General features: G+C 28.7%; 1 protein-coding gene across 2 annotated transcripts in view; it reads right to left on the bottom strand.

Annotated features, from left to right (window-relative positions):
- LOC142328784 (uncharacterized) overlaps nt 1-20922 on the bottom strand; it is an 85580-nt gene that overhangs the window by 21182 nt on the left and 43476 nt on the right. The window contains exon 7 of one of the 2 annotated variants that reach the window (XM_075372813.1): nt 15177-19063. The exons of the other annotated variant lie outside the window; for it this stretch is intronic. Within the exon in view, the coding sequence (XP_075228928.1) occupies nt 18120-19063 (944 nt within the window). The 3' untranslated portion in view covers nt 15177-18119. Of the gene's footprint in view, nt 1-15176; nt 19064-20922 lie in introns of those variants that run through there. 2 annotated transcript variants of the gene reach the window in all.

Below are 20922 nucleotides of genomic sequence, written 5' to 3'. Positions count from 1 at the left end.
CGTAAAAACGACAAAAGTACTATAGCATTATGTAAAACTACAATATCTTTTAAGATATTGATTAGGAATTCCACACACAACCTTCATTTTGGGAAATTCATTTCAGAAATAAATCCAACTAAATCAATGAAATCATAAGATATCTAAGAGAGTTAACAAATGGGAAAAAAATGAGTAATTATAGGAATGAAATCTAAGAACTGGTTATTAGAGCTGTCAATTTACACTTCAAATTTTAATGAAATATTAAGATTTTTATTAATATTTATTTTTAATATTTTGTAATAGAATAAAAATTTGAATACATAAATGATTCAAAAGATTTATTTTTATAAGATTTCCAACTACACCAACTTTACTAACATGACAATTAATAATACTAACAGCAAAGATAATGCTAGTAAGACAGCCCACACTGCTGCTCAATGACTGTAATCCTTTTTGATTGGTCTTTCTAACAATAAAGTAGTTTATTAAACTTTTTTTAACAACTGTTTTGCAATTTTTCCTGAAGTTAGGAAAGTGAGATTTACTAGGAATCCAATGAACAACTTCAAAGCAAAAAGCACAATTTTCTATCCTTTTATATGCTTACATATTTTATATATATAATCTAGACATCTTAATAAATGGAATAGTTGAAAAACTTCATGTTTTTCAGAGACAATAGAAAAGAAAACAGAAAAGGGAAAAAACTTTTTAATGTATTAGAAGTCATCCATCCATAAAAGCACTGAGAAATAAATAGAACATTTTTAAACAGATTCTGTGACCTTTTCATAAAATTTACAAAAACAATAAATTTAATGTTGAAAGAGTGATAATAATATTAAAAAGGTAAAATGAGGTTCAAAACTCAATTACTGGTTAAATTTAATATAATCTCTTTTTCAATAGAAAAAATTGTATCAAATTTTTCTCATCTTATACATGTGCTTTTTTGCTGAAGCAAGAAAAATTAAAATTCATGTTGCACTTAAAACATTAAGAGCACAAAATTTGACTACAATGACTTAAGAGTTTTTATTAAATATTTCAATTTCCTTGAATGTTGAATTGAATAAAAAAATAATTAAATAAAATTGAATATTGATTGAAAAAAATTAATGGGCATTAACTCTGCATCTAGCTTTACAAAAATGCTGTATGTTATGCAGCCCACCATAACATCTACATCTTTTCAGATCTGATAATATTGTTTTAATAAAAATAAAACTGTACGATCAAGCCTACAGCCAGTTACTCTCATGCAAATAGTACTAGATAAAAAAATACTATGATTTTACACCAAGAGAAGAGTGAAGGTTGTTTGTTGCTTAAAGCAGATTTTAAGTTTTTGAATTTTTATTCAACAACTTTTTTCTATAACAATAACAATGGGCAAGAAAAAAACATGTAACAGGCACAAGCCCTAGAAAAAATTTTGTCTGAAGTTTAAATTAGATCACAATGAAAGGAGCTAGCAAGCAACTTAGAACAACAAAAAGAAATTTATTTTACTCAATTTATTTTTTTATAGAAAGACATAATTTCCAAGGATGGCTTATACTGGATCTGTAACTCGAGAAATTCAAAGAAAATCAAATCCATGAAAAATGTTTAATATACAGACTAATAGTGCATTTTAAAATAACAAAAAAATAAATAAATAAAAATAAAAAGAACCATTTTGCAGAAATATATAATAGCAAATAATTTACATACATCTCTTCTACAGTAATACTACTCTTTAAATAATTACTTCAAACACTAACAGTTAAAAACACTTGATTACTGGTATATACCAGTGTGCTTAATGTTAAAAAAAAATTAATTTTAAAAATACACTATCTATTAGTATATATTTATAAGCTGCATTATATTTTGAGTATAATATAAATAATGTTCATAAAAAACTGTATAGTAAATGTCCATTACATTTATACAAATAATAGATATTGACTCTTAAATGATTTTCACAAGAATCAAAAAAATTATTTAATTCTACCTTATTTGAATACTAAATTGTACAATACTTTTATTATAGCAACAAAAATTGGCAGGTACAAATGAATAGAAATGATTTTTTTTTTTTAATTTTAAATGTGAAATACATAATAAAATTTAGAAAAATAAGCTAAAATCAAACAAAAATTAGACAATGTGAAGTTTAATACTCATGAAAACATAACTATGGTGAAGTGGATAGGAGGATTTGTTATTTGTGTTTTTATACTGTGTTTTAAATAGATTCCATTGAATTATCACAGTGTTACTTATGAATAATGTCACTGTAAATTGATTAAAACATTAAACCAAAATTTACATCATATAATATGTACTCTTATTGTACATAGATTCTTTATTTAGTTGTTAGAACATAATTAGACATACTACTGATAAGCATTATTCTAATCATAAATGTCAAGAAAAAATGAAATTAGGAAAAGTCAAAAGTAGTTTCTATAACTAAAATTATGACTGCATCCTAATTATATTTACTGATTTTTACAATAACAAAACTTATTCATGAATTATCCAATTAGCTTTCACAGCAATAAACTGCTTGTTAAATTAAACAAATACATCTTAATATCAGAAATGAATTTATTAAGTAAATTAGGTTTTATTTCAAGTAATTCAATAGGCCTCCACTGTTTTATTGTTTTATATTTAGCAGAATGTATAAGTTTACAGTCATATTGTAGTCACAGGCTTAGACAATTTTGGTAAAGTAAGGTATGTAATTATGTAAGTTTTATTTTAAAAAAAACTTATTCCTACAGCAGAGCTGTGCAATTCATCTCTCCAAAAGTACAAAGAGAATGAGAAGAATATTAAAATTAACTTGAAGAATCCAGGATTTAAGCAAATAAAAAATAAGTTGTGAAAAGACGTGATATATTACATTTCTACAAACTTAAAAGAAATGTGGAAACAAAAATTGTACTGATGTACTAATGCACAAGTTGTACATGCTGTCATGAATAGATAGAAGAAAAAACACAGAATCAGATTAACTGCTATAATTATTTTAAATTAGCAAATAAAAATCTCATTTCCAACTTATGCCCAACTCTGTAACAATTACTGATAATGCATCATATTACAATATCCAGTTAAAAAACACCTCAATTAAAACAATAAAAGAAACAACTATCCTGGTTTTGCAAAAATGAAATTTAGTCTAATAAAGTTTAGTAAAACCTAAGATATAAATCCAACAAAAGCTATAAATCAAAGGTCAAAGATGGCACTGTAAAAGAAGAGGATTATAAACCAAATAAAAAACATTGAATATGAATAACTGAATAAAGAGCCAACGATTGATAACATCCCTGATTTTAATGTTAGGTAAACAAGTCAGGCAACATCTGATGATTTGCTACCTGTGGTGGAAAAACGTTTTTCAATTTGTGTTAGGAACAAAGTATTTAACAAGGGTCTGCAAACCTAGTGCAATGGTGTGAGCACCAGAACATGGATGACAACTAACTGGATTAGTAATTTAGAAATGAAGGGACTTTAAGATAATATTCTCTAACTTTAATCAATGGGAAAAGTCAATTTGAAATAGTCCGCAGTATTAAATTGGTCCAACCTAATTCCTGAAATAAGCGAATTTTAAAAAAGAATCTTAGTCCATTATTAAATAGCTAGACAAAATTCAATAACCGATTAGTTATTTTTAACCCGTAAGTGCATCGTGTATCATATTTGATACTCTATTTTGTAGCATTGGCTCAAATCTGTTGGATAATTTAGTAACTATTTTCATTCTCAAATCTGATACATCATGCAGTAACAGTAACACTTATATTGTAATAAGAACAGCTATTCCACTACTAAGTTTGTAAGCTCTGAAACTACAACATGCATGGATTTTGTTAGTTAGGTGGAAATAGCTGTTTTCATATTACTTTTTTTTAATGTTAGTTGCAAGATTTTTAAAATAAAAGAATACTACAGTTCTCTCTTATGTAAGCATTTATCATTTAATATTCACATTTATGTATTTTTCATACAGAGCAATGATTTTGTCACCATTTTCAGTGTATCATATTTGATACATCATGTAGTGAGGTCCTTATAGTAAACTTCTTTAAAAATATCTGCCAATAGAAATATTTCATTCATTTCAGGCTATGGATCTACACATAGATCTATTATATGATAAACACAAGATTGCTTTGTCTAATGATGATTTGGTGCAATTACTAGAGATGTCTTACATTAGCAAAGATGAGTTGGGGAAATTATAAGATTATGACAATGATGATGAAGTATTTGAAAATATGCCTGATGAAGTTTTGTTTCAAAAAATTGATATTATAAATATAGCTATACAACAGAGGTAAGAAAATTGATGATATTCCTGTTTATACAGTGCCTCAGTCAACCAAAGAACTAAACTCTGGTTTGGTTCTTGATAAACCTACTTCAAAATTGCCTGCAGGTAAAACAAATATTCCAAAAAATAAAAAAAAGCAAAAGCCAAAAGAAAAATTTAGAAAAACATATTTGATAAAAAGAAGGGTCCCTAATAATTCAAGATATTGACAAAACATTTAAAGGAGATTCAAATCTTTCCAATTATTTCTTAAATTTAGAAAATCCATTTCTTCAGTTATTTTTTTGATGATTTTTTGAATTTTATCTGTGAACAAAGTTTGTTGAATTCTGTTCAGAAAGATCCGAATAAACCAACAAACGTAACTGAAAACTCATTGCAAAAATTTCTTGGAATCATTCTGATTTCATCTGTAAGAAATATTAGGAATCTGTGGCATCCAGTTATTGGAAATGAGTTAGTGAAGCAGACTATACAGGTGTCAATTCATTTGAATACATCCATTCGCTTTTGCACTTCAATGACAAGAAAAAACTCACCTCTTGATGATCCTGCTTGAGATAAACTGTTCAAGTAACATCCAATAATTGAACACGTAAATGAAAATTTTTAATCCAATGAATGAAAGTTTATCTGTAGATGAATAAGTCTGCACCACTAAAGTGAAACATTCATTGATGCAATATAATTCTCGCAAACCTAGAAGATGTTGTTATAAATTGTATATGTTATCTGATTATGAAGGGTACAGTTATAAAACAAAACTTGTGAAGAGGAAGATATTGGAATTAATTCAGATGTTGTAATTTGTTTGATAAGGGATGTTCCACAAAACTGTCATTACACGATCTACTTTGATAATTATTATACCTCCCTTCCTCTGATCAAAGCATAAGCTTTTTTTCCTCTGAAAAAAAGAGATATATATTTTCACTGGGAATGATAAGATCAGACCACATAACAAATTTGCTGTTTTGTAACAAAAAGCAAGTACAGAACAATAGCAAAGGATATGCAGAAGAATTTATTACACAGTAATAACTGCCCGATTTCTTTGGTTTGGTGGACAACAACTTGGTTTACATAATGTCTAGTCTGTGTGGAGAGGAACCAATTGATACAATATGTAGATATATGAGAAAGGATAAAAATACATCAACACATCATGACCAAAAATGATAAAATCTACAATAAACACATGAGTAGAGTAGATTTGATGGATGCACACATTAAAAGACATAGAGTAGCAATGAAATGCAAAAAGTGGTATTTTCAGTTATTCTACATGTTTGACATGGCTATTAATGCTTGGATCTTGTATAACAGAGTGAAAAAGGCAAAAGAAGAAGAAAAATTAACTCAAAAGAATTTCATAACAGAAGTGGCATCTACCCTTTGTAAAATCAGAAGAACAAGTACTCTTAAACAAGATAGACCTTCCTCAGCTGGTGGAGTTGAACTTAAAAAAGAAATCTGTTGCTCCAAAAGGCCATAGGATTGACCATTGGCCTGTATTTCAGGAAGTTCACCGCACTTCAGAGCCAGATAATGGAAGTTCTTCAGGGGTGTACCATCCACGGCCGGCTATGACGAAATTGTCCCAGCACTAGAAGAGGCTTTATCGATTTGAACAATGTTGACCGGAAAATCTGTTTTTATGTTTTTATTATTCTGAACATGTCGATCGATTTTAATTTTTTTTTTACTACAACCAGAAATCTGGTTTCATACCTTGAAAATGGAAGTTAAAATGTGGGATGCAAGTCATTACCAAATTTTGTGTGAGAAAAATGCTGCATGAACTAATGCATAATGAAAAAAAGAAATTGTTTTGTAGAAATCATAAAAAATGAGAACATGTCCACCATTAATTTTCTGTCAATATGTAATTAATTTTTATATATATATCTTTTTAAATTTATGTTTTTTTGTATTATAAAGAAATCTTTTTTTCCTAATGAATTATAATTTTCTTAACAAAAAAGTATTGTTTTGATGCTATGAGCATGAGTAGAATTTTATTATTTCTAAAAATGCTATACTTTCCAGCATATTTAGGCTTATTAATACTTTTTTGTTATTTATCTGTCTTTTCTATGTACTTATGTACTTGTCATTAAGTTAAAAAATAGAGTTAGAATATTCTTTTCATATTTTACAAACAGCACCTTATAGTTATCAAATATAAGATAACTTTTCATTCCTAGATTTTCCAGAATAAACAGCAAGTAGAATTTTAATTATTTTTCCTTCATTTTTACCACCAGCATGAGTTGTTTTATTTTTTTACAAATATTTATAAAAATTAATTCAATTAAGAATTTAAATGTAAAAAAAATTATTCTGACATGCAAATAAAAATATAAGAATTAAAAAATTAAATTCAAACAGATCATTTTATCTATCGCTGATTATGTTTTATTTGTGAATGAAGATACTTTTTCCTGTTAGATACAAATTAAAACAATTGCAAATACTTTTAGAATAATTTGTGGTAATAGAGTTATACCATTACAATTTATGCATTTTAGTGGTATAATGAAGAATACAGCAATCACCTAATTGAAAATACATAATTTATACATACACTGGATTAAAATCAGAAGAAAATGATCTAGAAAAAACTTATGTAAATTATTTTTAAACATAATTAAAACCGTTTCTTTCAATGACTAATTTATTTCTTTTTAAAACTACTTTTTCAATTATTTTAATGTTATTTTTTTTTATATATGATCAAACATATACAATTTTTTATAAATATAAAAATAAGTAAAAGTTTTTGTCAAATATATTCAAACGTTACATGAAATTATTTTTATAATATAACACTTGAAAGTAAAAGGTTATGTACCTACTCTTCCTTAAAAAAATTTTACAACAGTATCTTACATTTTAAGTTAAATTCTAATTCAAATTACAAATTAAAATACAAAAAAGAAGACTTTTCTGTAACAAATTATTAAAAGTAAACACATATATTTTTCCCCCAATAAATATTGGAATAAAAATAAATTCTGTAATTGTCTAAAAGAATATGCCACACAAAAATATTACTGAATTTTATAATGTTAGGGTTTTAATTTAAACAGTCACATATTATACAAACCCTTTAAAATCTACTTACAAAATACATAATCATTTTTCAACTCAACTTGCAGTATACAGAAAATAAAAACTTTGGAATAATAAAATGTACTTAAGAACAAAAAAAAAAAAATCTGATAAAATCCTTGTACACCTATTAAATTACACACACACATTTTTTGCTGCACTTCATTAAACTTATTTCATTTGAAAGTGAGATACGATCCTCCACTTCTTTAATAAAGCAGACAGTTTCACAATTGCTAAAATATTAGTTTTTATTAACATCAAATATTTATGCATTATTAATTCAACAATTTTACCTGAAAATTAGGATGGAGTAAAAGTACCTTTACTATTCTTTAAATAAATGTTAGTCTTATATCTATCTGATATTAAATTATTATGGTTATGTAACCATCAACAAAATGAAAACAAAAACGTAACAGGGGAATGTTACTAAATTTTATAGCTATATTTATTATCAAGTAGACTGAAAAAAATGCATAAATAAAAAAATCTGTGAACACCAAATACTTCCTTGTACACCTATTAAATTGCATATACACATTTTTTGCTGCTAAAAATTGCCTTAGCATTATATATTAGTTTATATATTAATTTTGTTTCACGTTGCTGAAGTAGATATGTGGTGCAAGTGAGAAAACGTCAAATCTGTAACCAACATCAGTTCGAATCTGACTTCATATACATATATTTCTTTAACTTTTTTTTTTAATTTAAATATATTGATTTACTAATAATTATTAATCTCTGATTGTAAAAATATTTGAATTAAAATGAAAAGTACATAAAACTTCTGATTTTTTTCATATATTTTTTTGTATTGTTATTACTGAATTATTATGTACTGTTAATTTTTTTTTATAATCAGGGGTTAATAGTTATTAAAAAAATCGATATTAAAAAAAAGTTAAAAAAATATATGTATGAAGTCTGATTTGAATGGATGTGCCTTCTCCTTGTAAGAAACAAATATTTCATTAATTAAAATTTTATTTGGCTATAACTCTGGAACCAATGAAAATAAGTGCCAATTATGATACATCGTTAGAACTAATGATACAAGAGCTATTACTGCAGTTAAGAAAAAGTTCAAAATCAAATTTTTTTGGATTTTTTTGGACATTTCTGGTCAAGTCAATTGCAATCAAAAGGGGAGGTACACAACTAGATGTTACAACAGTCCTAATATAAAATTTTGACATTCTACAACTAATCATTTTTGAATTATGTGAGATACATACGTACGTACGTATGTACATACAGATGTCACGCCAAAACTAGTCAAAATGGATATTTCCATTGAAATCTGAAAACCAAAATTTTTCACGCTTACAATACTTCCTTTACTTCATAGGAAGTAAAAATAAATGAATTTAATTTACAAAATGCTGCATTTGATTCTCTAAAATAAATTAAAATCAATTTCAAATATCCATAACTTTTAAAATACAAGGGATGGCTGAAAAAATTAATCCATATTTCCAGCTCATAAACAGAAAGATATCAGAATAAAACAGATTAAAAATTACAACTCATTCTAAACTATATACCAAAGACCAAATTCATGCTTTCAAGAATTATTACTTTCAAAAATTTAGATGAATTGTAAGAGGTGCTCTAAAGGTAAAACATATCATTGAAGCAGTTCAAAAACGATCAGCTATTTACTAAGATAAAAAACCATAATGTTTGCTTAAAATGAGATTTCAACAACTATGATGAAAGCCATCTAGTCAACAGTTACAACCCAGTTTGTTCAAACACTACTGGATAAGATAATTTCTTAAACATCTTATTATACAGATGACTAAACCTTTGCAACTGAACATGGAAGAGGACAAATTCATTTAAATGGTGGAAAATGATAAAAAGAATTGATTACAAACTTTTAATATAACTTAAAAGCATAAAGAAAAAGTATAAATTTCTGAAGAAAAAGAGATTAATGTAGTAAAGTGGTTAATAGTTTTGACACCAAAAAAACCTATAGCAAACTTATGATCCAAAAATGTTTAGCTAAGTTAAAAGCTAGAATAAGATAGTGAAAGGTTTGGAAAAGTACATGCTATGTGTAACGTAATATTCCATCCTGAAAAAGAATACACTAGAAAAAGATTACTTCACTGCAAATTTCATTCGACATATTTCAAATCTGCAGAGTCTTCAAGGGACTTTTAGATGTATAAACAGAAGAGGCAAGTTCTATTTATAATTACAGTACAATAGTTTAATGTTTTATATATATTATATTACAGTCACAAAGAAAGGAGCTTTATGCCTAAAATTCAGTTTGGTGATAAACCCTTAAATCCAGGACACACAAAATCTATTTACATGATACTGAATGCCAGATCATTACATTTCTTCTTGTAGTATTATATTAATAGAGCTACAGACAAGGGTTGGTTACCATGGTTAATGCAATAGGTATGGTATGAGCAATGTAAACATGTAGGGAGTTACAGCAGCTGTTTATATTTTAATCCAGTCAATAAGGATTTTTTTGCTAAAAAATTAGCAGAGTTTGGAGAAGTACATGGGGTTATTGATTAGGATAAGTATAACTTGTTTATATACCACTGGACAAAATTTACACTAACTGGACAAAATGGCAGCCGTTAAAGGTGTTGAAAATTAGTTTTTTTAATTTTGTAGGCCAAAGTAAACTTCCTAGGCAAAAAAGGTTCTGAATAAAAGTTGTGAGGTCATTTACATTACCTATAATTTAAGTAATGATTAACACTGAATTTTGTTAATCAGTTACTGCAAAAAAGCTAAAAAACCGTTAAAAATGGCCATTTTTTGTAAAGCCAATATTTATTACAAAAATAGCTTCCTTAATATTTTTATTGTTTAAAAGCTAGCTCTTGGAATTGCAAATTCAATAAGTGGTTACACAAGAAAATTGGTTTATTCGTTATTGAGATATTGTACTTTGTTTTTAAAAGACTCTTCAGGCAACTGTAATTGTTTTGGTGTCCATTTCAAATTTCAAGTGTCTATTCTTCAAGACCAAGAATTAATGTAAAACTTGTTTAAACTTCTTCAAAAAAATGAGTGAAAAATAGAGCATGCTCCCCGCACTCTATTTTCACACTCCACCAATTTGAAGTTAAAAATTTATTTGCACACAACTGCCATGAACTACTGTAATTAAATTTATTACAGCTCTGGAAATAAATGTTAAATTTATTACACTGTTTGCAGAGAAAATTGCAATTTCCTTAACAGATATGCTTCCAAGCATCAAAAATAATGTGATGCAAGTATCTCCATCTGAAATGAAAGTTGAAGTTTACAAAAAAAATCAACATTGCTGTACTATGACAAAGAAGACGCTGATGGGAAAATGTAGTTTCTATCAGGTGTCATAACAGCACTGCCAATTTTCAGTAACAATGATACCCACACCTGATTTACGTCAATTGAATACTATGGAAATACATCAAGCTCACAATTTACCTGATGAAAAAAATAAGTTTGACATAGCCATGACTCACTTGGAGAGAACTACAACTGAAAGATAACTTTGTCAAACTCAGATTCAAAAGCACAAGTGAATAGATGAATAGAAAGAATTTATTAGCCCTACCAACTGATTATGCACAAAACATAAATTATCCTTCATCATCACAAATGATATGTGTTGTATATTTTACACCTGCAAAAAAATTAGGCTTTTTGGTATCTATAATGAAGGTCAGCAAAACACATTTATTATAAATAAAGTATGATGTCAGAAAAGGCCCAAATTATATTGCAAGGATATTACATTATTATTTAGAAAATGAAAAAATATTGATAAACTGTGGCTCTTTGCTGATAAGTGTGCAAGCCAAAACAAACACAACATAATCTTACAGTACCTCAAATGGTGTACAAAAACAGGGAGCAAAGAGAATTTTTTTCTTACTGGACATACTTGGTTTGCACCTGGTCATATATTTGAGTTGATTAAATAGAAATAAGCAAATGTCACTACTGGTACTTATGAGGATGTAAAGCACTGTGTTGTACAGGTGTCAGCAGGCAGATAAAGTTTAGCAGTACCAATATATGACACACAGGAAAAATTTTGTATTGTATCCTGATATAACTGGGACATGTTCCATCAAAATTTTACCAATCTTTGCCAAAGATTACATCATTTTAGTTTTAGTGCTGACAGTAACCAGGTGGCATGCCAAAAATATACTGATTCATATGACCATCATTTCAGACTTACTATCAGACATCCACAAGAAATGTCTGATCAAATTATTCTGAAGAGCTATCCATCAAGTGCCAGAACTTGTACAAAAATGGATGGTATTAAGTAGCAATCCTAATAAAAAAAATATGATTTTATGAAAGAACTGTCAATGACAAAAAAATGAACAAAAAACTACACAATTTTTTTAAAATAAAATTTTTAATTTTTAATCCTATTTGTTATCAGCTGCTTAATTTTGAACAAAGAAATGGGTGACATATTTAATTCAACACAGCAAGGTTGCAATATAATAAAGCCATCACAATATGAAAATTTACTTTTAGGCATAAGGTCCCTTTCTTTGTGCACGGTCCCACATTTTCACCAAATATTTTGCAAGATTCTAACATATATTTTTGGTTATGTTAAATCATTCATAAATATAAATGGTCTATATTTACATATAGCATTCCAATTAATAATTTGTTTTGTAATGAATTAAATATAAATTTTTATGACCATGTGATAAAAAACATTTATTTTTTACACACCTTCCTTTCCTTTCTATTTAAATATTTAAAATACGTTTAAAATTTACTTATTCTTATAACAATATATATATATATATATATATATATATATTAAAAATATCATTATAAAATTTAAACTACTATGCTGAGAAACTAAATACACACACAAGAATGTTTTATAACATTTAAGAATTTGACAAAATAATATGAAATTTTTTTTTAATTTAATATTTATAATATTAATTTATATTTTTGTAATTTTTAAAAATATTCAGAATTATTTACTAAAGTACTGATGATGACAAAACCTCCAAAAAAATATATTATTCATTGGAAAATAGAGAATAAATAAATATACTAAAAATATCTTCCTTTTACTTTAACTGCATAGGTAGATTTATTGATTTCAACACTAGGATTTTAAAGAATCTTAACTTCACAATTATAGAATATTAAGAATTGGTTCAAGCACTTGAATGTACAGAAATATTACAGGTTTTTCCTTTGCACAAGAAGTGGGTTACAATATTACCTTGAGATGTGCAACAAATGCAGGGAGATTGCTTCTATTCCAAATTATAAATTGATTGGAATAACAAATTCTAGTACAAAAATTACAAGAAACATCTGACCAGACATGCAAGAAGAGTTATTTTTGAGTGATATTGAATGAGAAAAATCATCTGTGTTATTTTCATGCAGAACAATGAATCAACCTGTTTCAGGTTTCCTGTGCACAAAGCTTGAATGTTTGATTCCCCAACAACTGGATCAGTAGAAGTAAACCTATTTCTATGGTGTAGAAACTATAACCTTACCAAACAAACTTGTTTCTTGTTTTTCAAGAATAAATTAAGAATATCATATACACAGAAGACTGATGATTTAGCAGAAATGAGTTTTGAATGGCTTCTATTGTTAGGATGTTTACATACATCAATATTATGTTTTATGTACAGAATGATATGACATGTAGATTGTTTCAACATCTACAGAACTTCACAAATACAGCATGCAAAGTTTAAAAGTAAAAAGCAAAGACTTTCACCACCTTGACTTATTATTATGTTCCAATATTTCTGGAGAAATAAATTCCCAAAATTTCTCTCTCACTCTCACTCTCTCTCTCTGTGTGTGTGTGTGTGTGTGTGTGTGTGTGTGTGTGTGTGTGTGTGTGTGTGTGTGTGTGTGTGTGTGTGTGTGTGTATGTGTGTGCATGCGTGTGTTCATGTGTAAAGATTCGAGACTAGTTCTGTAATATACCAACAGATAACAGCACAAGAACGCATGCACAGTCACAGGGAGCATCGACCTTCCTAAGTTAGTGTATCAGAGACATTGCACTGTATGCATCAGTAATTGTGCAGCTCGTGCTATTGTGACCATGTGCATTACCACTTTTGTGATTCCAATATGAACAGCAAGTTTGAACAAAGAGTAAACATGAAATTTTTTGTGAAATTCAACAAATCTACCACTGACACGTGATGCAACAAGTTTACAGCGATACTGCCATGAATCATACAAGGTGTTTTGAGTGACATGACCACTTCAAGAGCAGAACATCAGTGGAAGACAATGAAAGGTCAGGAAGACCTTCAATGAGCTAAACACCAGAAAATGTCAAAACCATTCAGCAACTTGTATATCCCCAGGTTGGTGTCCCAGCAGCCATAGGAACATGCCATGGATGACCCACCCATCCATCATGTTTAGGATCATAATTGGCATGAAACTTGGGTGTAGATATGACCCTGAGATACAGCAATAGTCTTCTCAGTGGATAAACACATCATCTCCATGACCAAAAATGGCGAGAGAAGTCTCCAATTCAAAACAAGTCCATCATCTTTTTCAATATTCACAGCACTGTTCACCGAGAATGTTTTTTCATCCCCATTGGTCAGACTGTCAATAGCAAGTTCTACAGTCAAGTTTTAATGCAGCTGAGAGGAATTTTGGCAAAAGTGACCAGAGCTGTGGCATGCGCAAAACTGAATGATCCACAATGACAATGCACCCTGTCACTGTTCTCTCCTCACACGTTTCTCTCAAGACACTATATATCACTTCCACACATGCCATATTCTCCAGATTTGGCTTCTACAAACTTCACCCTTTTCCTGCAACTGAAAATCAACTTAAATGATGCCATTTTGACATCATTGTGGATTCCAATGCAGATCGCAAAAGGTTCTTGCCACACTTTGAGAAGTGAACTTCGAAAAGTGGCAAGAACACTGGGAACACTATATTGCTGTGCAAGGGGACTACTTTGAATTGACAGCGAATATTCGTAGATAAATAAAATAATTTCTTGTCAACAGAGCTAGCCTCGAAACTTTTTGATATCCCCAATCTCTCAGGAGATGATCTATATCCAAAAACAAGGAAAAAAGTTCATATGAACATAGTTTACAAAACAGTTCATTAGCGATTTTTGACTTGTAAAACATTTAACCCTGTTTTTTGCTCCTTCTGAAATTAAACCATACTAAAATTCTTGTGATATAAATTAAGGGGGTAAATTTGATGCTTCCTTATGGTTTTTGATCTAAGAAATTGAATAAAAGAAGTCACAGATCTCTATCTCACTTAGGTTTAAGAAAAACTGGGTAAGACATGAAAAAGTTTTGTCGAAAAATACATTTTTTTAGGTTTGGAATAAAATAACTGTTAATTTACAAACAAAAATTTCTAGTTGATTGTACAGAGTATAATTATGAAAAAATTGATGTAAATCAACATCTATTAAAATTAAACACAAATTTGAGTTCAACTTTAATTAGAAACAAAACACACAAACCTGATTGGAGAAATATGATATTAAACAGAACAACTTACAAACAAATGCTAAAAATTATAAAAATAAACTTGAGACGTCCTTCTAAAACATATTAAACATTTTTATTTTTTATAATATATAAACAAAATTTCTAAGATCATTAACAAATGATAAAATATTCAGATTATGATATTAATAGTGTTTACAATATCATTATTTCTCCTTATATACTTTTAAAATTACTGTACACAGGTAATTATTATGACATCGAGGTGAACTGTTAAATTAGTTATTAGATCTATAGATATACAAATTTGCTCGTATCAGAATTTGCAGACTAAACTAATAGTAAAACAATAAATCATTATCTAAAATCCACTGCTTTCTTCATATTGAACATTTTATATAACTACCAAAGTATTCACTTAACCTATGTAACCATAACATACGAAATGCCTACTACCCAATCATCACCATCATTAGTAATATCTTTACAAAAATAATAAAAAACATTAATCACTACAAATAAGACCTCGCTATTTAGAAAGTACATAATAATCTAGATTACAATTTGAATTAAAACTACACTTTTTTTAAATAAATATATTAATACACTAGCTAACAAATTACCATATAAAAAAGTTCAATTCATCATTCGAGTGGTTTGGTGCATTTTTATAATCCTCTATTTCACAGTTGCTTTTTATCTTATAATATGTAGCATCCTTCATTTTAATTATTTTCTTTAAATATTCAAATTTTATGAATAACTCCCTCCACTACAAAATATATTAATCCAGAATTCCTTAAAAAATTATCCCCTCTCACAAAACTGAATTCTTCTCTTAAAATTTTAAAAAGGCTTCTTTTATCACACATTCATTTTAGCACTTCTTCATTTCAAAGCCAAATATATGACTGACCCCAACAAAAAGACACAAAATAATTTGATACAGTGGTAAGTAAAGAAGTTAGAAAAATAAAATATCCTCTGATTATAAGTTAAATTATATTTCATACAACTTTAGCACATAAATACTTTACTAAATAAAAACAAATGTTGACCAAACCAAGCAAAGAATTTACAAGAATATACTCAAAGTTTAGATTCTTGTCATCTAATTATTTAGCTGTACAGAAAATACTCTGAAAACAACATTAATCACTGAGAGCTGATTTCAGAACATTAGTAATATTCTTTATATTTAACTTACTTTTTTACAGTACTAATCCATTAGAACTATTTAGCAGGGCATTAAAATTTTAATAAAAGAACATTAAGATTAAAAAAAAGCAAAAGTAAATAAATGAAAAAATTAAACAAAAACGTTTTTGTAAATGGTAAACTAAGCTACCAAGTAATAAAAAGTATATGCACAAACGCTATGGAGCTAAAAAAAAAGGTCTTAAATTAAGTAGTAGTCCTACAAACAAAAAATTCAAATACAGAACATATTAAAAAAAAAACTACACAAAAGACTGGGTACTGATATGATAAAAAGGCAAAAAGAATGGCCAACAATTTTTAGCTTAATATTTCAGGATTCACAGAAAAAAAGTTACTTTATGATTACTCAAAACATGACATTTTAAACTAAATAAAACTTACACATTTTATAGATTTATACATTAAGTTTGGTACATCATATATATATATACACAATCGGGGTGTTTATAAAAGAACTCCTTGGTTCCAAAAAATTGTAATGAAGTAATGGAATCAGTTAAAAACCTACACAAAAGAATGGGCACGTGAATGCCCCATGTATAAATACATCAGTCATTACAATTCCGACTGGTTTTCATATTTATTTTCATTTAAGTTTTTCATTGCAAATATTCATTGCAGTTGGCACCACTGTGACCTTCACTGCGTTTCCAGTTGGCAGTTTCATTTTGATTACAACAGCACCACAGTAAAACCTAAATGCATGATTTGGTTTATCAAAACAAGATCAGTTATCATAGCTTAGCGTAATTATTGATGTGAATATGGCAGTGCCAAGCATATGGATAAAACAACACTCAAGTGATTTAATTAGCTATAGGAAACATGCATTGTTTTAAAGGGGAAGTCATCAGGCAGGCCATCCGTAACAGAACAGAATGTGGAATATAGATCCAAGTATCTTGTGCACATAGCCCAGAAAAGTAACTAGCAAGGCGTAGTTTAGAGTTAGGAATACCTACACCTGCAGTGTACAAAGTGGTGCGAAAGAAGCTTAGACTAGATGCATATACGATACAACTTTTACATATCAAAGTGAAAAGAATGGATTCTGCAGCTTTAATGCTTATGAAAATAATGAAAATGAGAACTACTTAAAAATGCCTTGTTTTAAGATGAGACAACATTCCACATTAGTGAGTCAGTAAACCGATTGCAGGATTTGAAATTATTGAACATCAGCGTGACTCTCCCAAAGTCAATGTTTGGTGTGGACCTATGAATGACCATATTATGAACCTGTTCATTTCTGTAGAAAGCACAATTAATGAATATTTTCTGTGGTATGCTCAAACTTTAGGTCTATCCACAGACTGACGATATTGAAGAAACGGGATTAATTTTATATCAGCTAGATAGACAGCGCTCGCTGCATTACAGCAACCGTGTCCACACTGCATTATACATTCAGTTTCAAAACAGGTGGATTGGAAGAGGAGGGTCCATCGCATGGCCACCAAGGAGCTAAGACATGACCCCACTAGATTTCTTTTTATGGGGGTATGTAAAAATACGTTGTTTAAAGGAAGAAAATCCATAATATTAACCACCTACAGGAGAGGATTGTTGCAACAGTAGTATATCAATTACAGCCGACACGCTGGTGAGTATGTGGGAAGAGCTGGATTACCATCTGGACATGTGCAGGACAGCGAATGGTGCACATATCGGTGTATCAAATATAAAAAAAAAGTTTCAGTATTTATATTTTCAAATATATACTTATGTATAGCTGTTTATCTATGAATAATAATTAACAAATATATACAAGTATATATGTAACCATGAAATCTTTTATCTCGGATAATAATTTTCTTCTATTTACATTACGAACTCCATTATAAACAGAACGTTTATTTGTATTTTCCTTTTTTCTGTACAAAGCTTTTAAGTAAATAAAAGTTGCTACCAATTTAGCAACTTTTATTTTACATCCGTTGCTACTGATACTTTATAATATTCCCAGGTAACAAATTACCACTTTGAGAATTTGAAGATGGCATATGAGGTGGAGGGTGTGGTAAAGGTGGAGGTGGATGAATAGGCAATGGTTGATGAGGTTGATGTGATGGATGTGGTGAATTGTTACTGGAAAGTGGAGAAGACAGATCAGTAACATTTAAATTATTTGACCCACTATTTGTTGCCAACATAATTGTACCAGTATTTGTGTAATTTTTTATTTGATGATGTTGATGATGATGGTAATCATGTTGCTGACTATGAACATTTGATGGAGCTGATGAAGTTGTTGATGATTTAATGACTGGTAAATAGTTTTCAAACTGATTTTGAAAAAAAAAACTTGCATCAAATATGTTCGATGATGCTGTTGTAGTAGGCGTCCATGTGGTTTGTGATAAGTCTAATCTGCTCTGTTTGGTAGTCACCGGTTTCACTATTTCATAACCACTATCTTCATTACTGGATTTCATATTTTTAAGACTACGTCTCACAACTGGATAACCAAGGCGCTTATACTCTAACCATAAAGTTCGATTATTAACACCAAAAAGACGAGCTGCTTTACAAAATCCTAAACCACCAACACGTACAGCTTCTAAAGCATTACGAAAATTCTCTGAATGTTGTGGATCATTTGATCGTCTCCGACCACGGACACTTGGAGATGGTGACTGTGGAAAATGACATGGAGATGACTGACGAGATGAGTCCGATGGTGATGAGAATTGAACCTGCCCCTCTGTTGGCGTGATTGTGATGTGTGGCTCTGCTGACTGACAGCGTGATGTCTGACTGTGTGCTGATGACTGACTTAGACTCCTACAAGGTGTAATAATTATACAATCGTTATCTGTTTGCTGTTCCTGTTCTGTAACATGGTGCTGCTTCTGTTGCTGCATTTGTGATGAACCACCCCACCCTGCGGGACCAACGACAAACCATCGAGTTAGGAATGTATAGAAGCTTCTGATACCATAAATAAAAATAATTTAATAATAATAGCAATAAATACAAAATTAATAAATATTATAACAGACCTACCTATAATAATATTAAAATTACTAAATACTGGTGCAAAAAAGTAGTTCTAACATGGTGAACCCACACTAAATTTTCTTATATAGTGATTAAGTAAACAAATAATTCAAAGTAGAAATGCAATAAAACGTGCTGGTAACAGAACATGAATTGAGCTAATCTAGAATTTTCTTATTAAAAGATTTACCTACAAATATCAAAATCTTTCTAAAATTGTAACAGGAAAAAAAACTGGTTAATCCTTAAGAATTGAGTAGAAGCTGGCCAATGGCCTTACGTCTATGTTAGTGAGTAGAGGACAATCGTATACATCAGTAAATGTGCTGTAATCATTCTGCAGATGGCCACTAAGAGTTGATCATCCATCATTAGAAATCTATTTATTTAGCTATTGAGTTTAGTAGCATTCTTATATCTGATAAAAAGTGAAGAAAGGTATGAGCAAGTGAAGAAATGATATATATTCTCTCATGTTCCCTTCAAAATTACAGTTTATTTAAGATTTTTCACAATCACTCAATGCATTTAAGTAGTAGAGTTGAAGTAATAACCTCTAGTAACATACAAATAATGAAAGAACAATGGAAATAGCATAAATATGAATTCTGTTGTTATTCTCTTACTATAAGAACTATTTTCTTAAGTACATATGTCTTAAATTGTATATTTTCATAAATCTTTCAAGAATAAAAACAATTTATTTCATAAATTCAGTGGGAAAGTAAGTGAATTTAAAATAATTATGCAGTCAACTCTTGATATTCAGTCAATTATGAAAACATTATGATTGCGTTTCATTGAGTACAAAATGTTAAATATTAACTAATAAATGAAAATTATTACAGGCATAAGTTAAACATGCACAGTCAGAGATGCAATACAATAGTGCCAGGGATTTTAAGTGTTAACCCTCCAACCACCAGTAGCTGTTAATCACTAAAAGATAATGAACTTAAAAAATGACCAGCTGCTTAGGTGAAAGAGAAGATTAAGATTATTTTACATTATTGAAAATAAATTTAAAATCATTAATAAGGAATGATTTCAAACATTTAATACAACTTCTGAATTTTAATTTTACTTTCTACTTGCAAACAATATCAGCAGTAAATTTTAAAAAATTATAATAAAATACATTTACAAGAAAATTACAATGACTTTTAAATATGTGTTCTTTAAATCAAGTGATATACTAAAATATTAACTTAAAATACTTTTTTTTTAACTGTACTGAGAACAGAAGTTGATAAAATCATTATTTTAAAAAATCAACTATTCTGAAATTAAAATTTCCTCGGATAAAGATAATTTACAAAATATTGTGTAAGTTTTACTTTTATGCACCAATAAAAAAAAAAAGTAAACCGTATCTAAAATTGCACATGTAGAAAAAACAAAATAAATTTAAAAATATGTACATTTAGTTAAAACAACTGTAATAACAATATTGATTTTATATACACAAGTTATTAAAAATATACACCATTTCACCAGCAATAATTTTGTTAAATATTTCTGGTACAAGGTAACACAACTACAAATATGGAACACACAGATGTAAGCAGTTAGCTACAGCCTACAACAGCAAACACCCATATGATTAATGTAACTGTTGAAGTACATAAGTAGAAATCAACAGAAGACAAACTACACACAATTATTTAAGAATGGAATTAACTGAATGGAGGAATAAAAATTGCAGTAGTTACAAATCTTAGTTAAAACATTTATTTACACTTA

The sequence above is a fragment of the Lycorma delicatula genome, chromosome 8 (assembly GCF_047948215.1).
Source record: "Lycorma delicatula isolate Av1 chromosome 8, ASM4794821v1, whole genome shotgun sequence".
In the NCBI taxonomy this organism is placed as follows: Eukaryota; Metazoa; Arthropoda; class Insecta; order Hemiptera; family Fulgoridae; genus Lycorma; species Lycorma delicatula.
The sequence above is the reverse complement of the archived record's forward strand: the minus strand, read 5'-3'. Positions and strand labels throughout refer to the sequence as shown.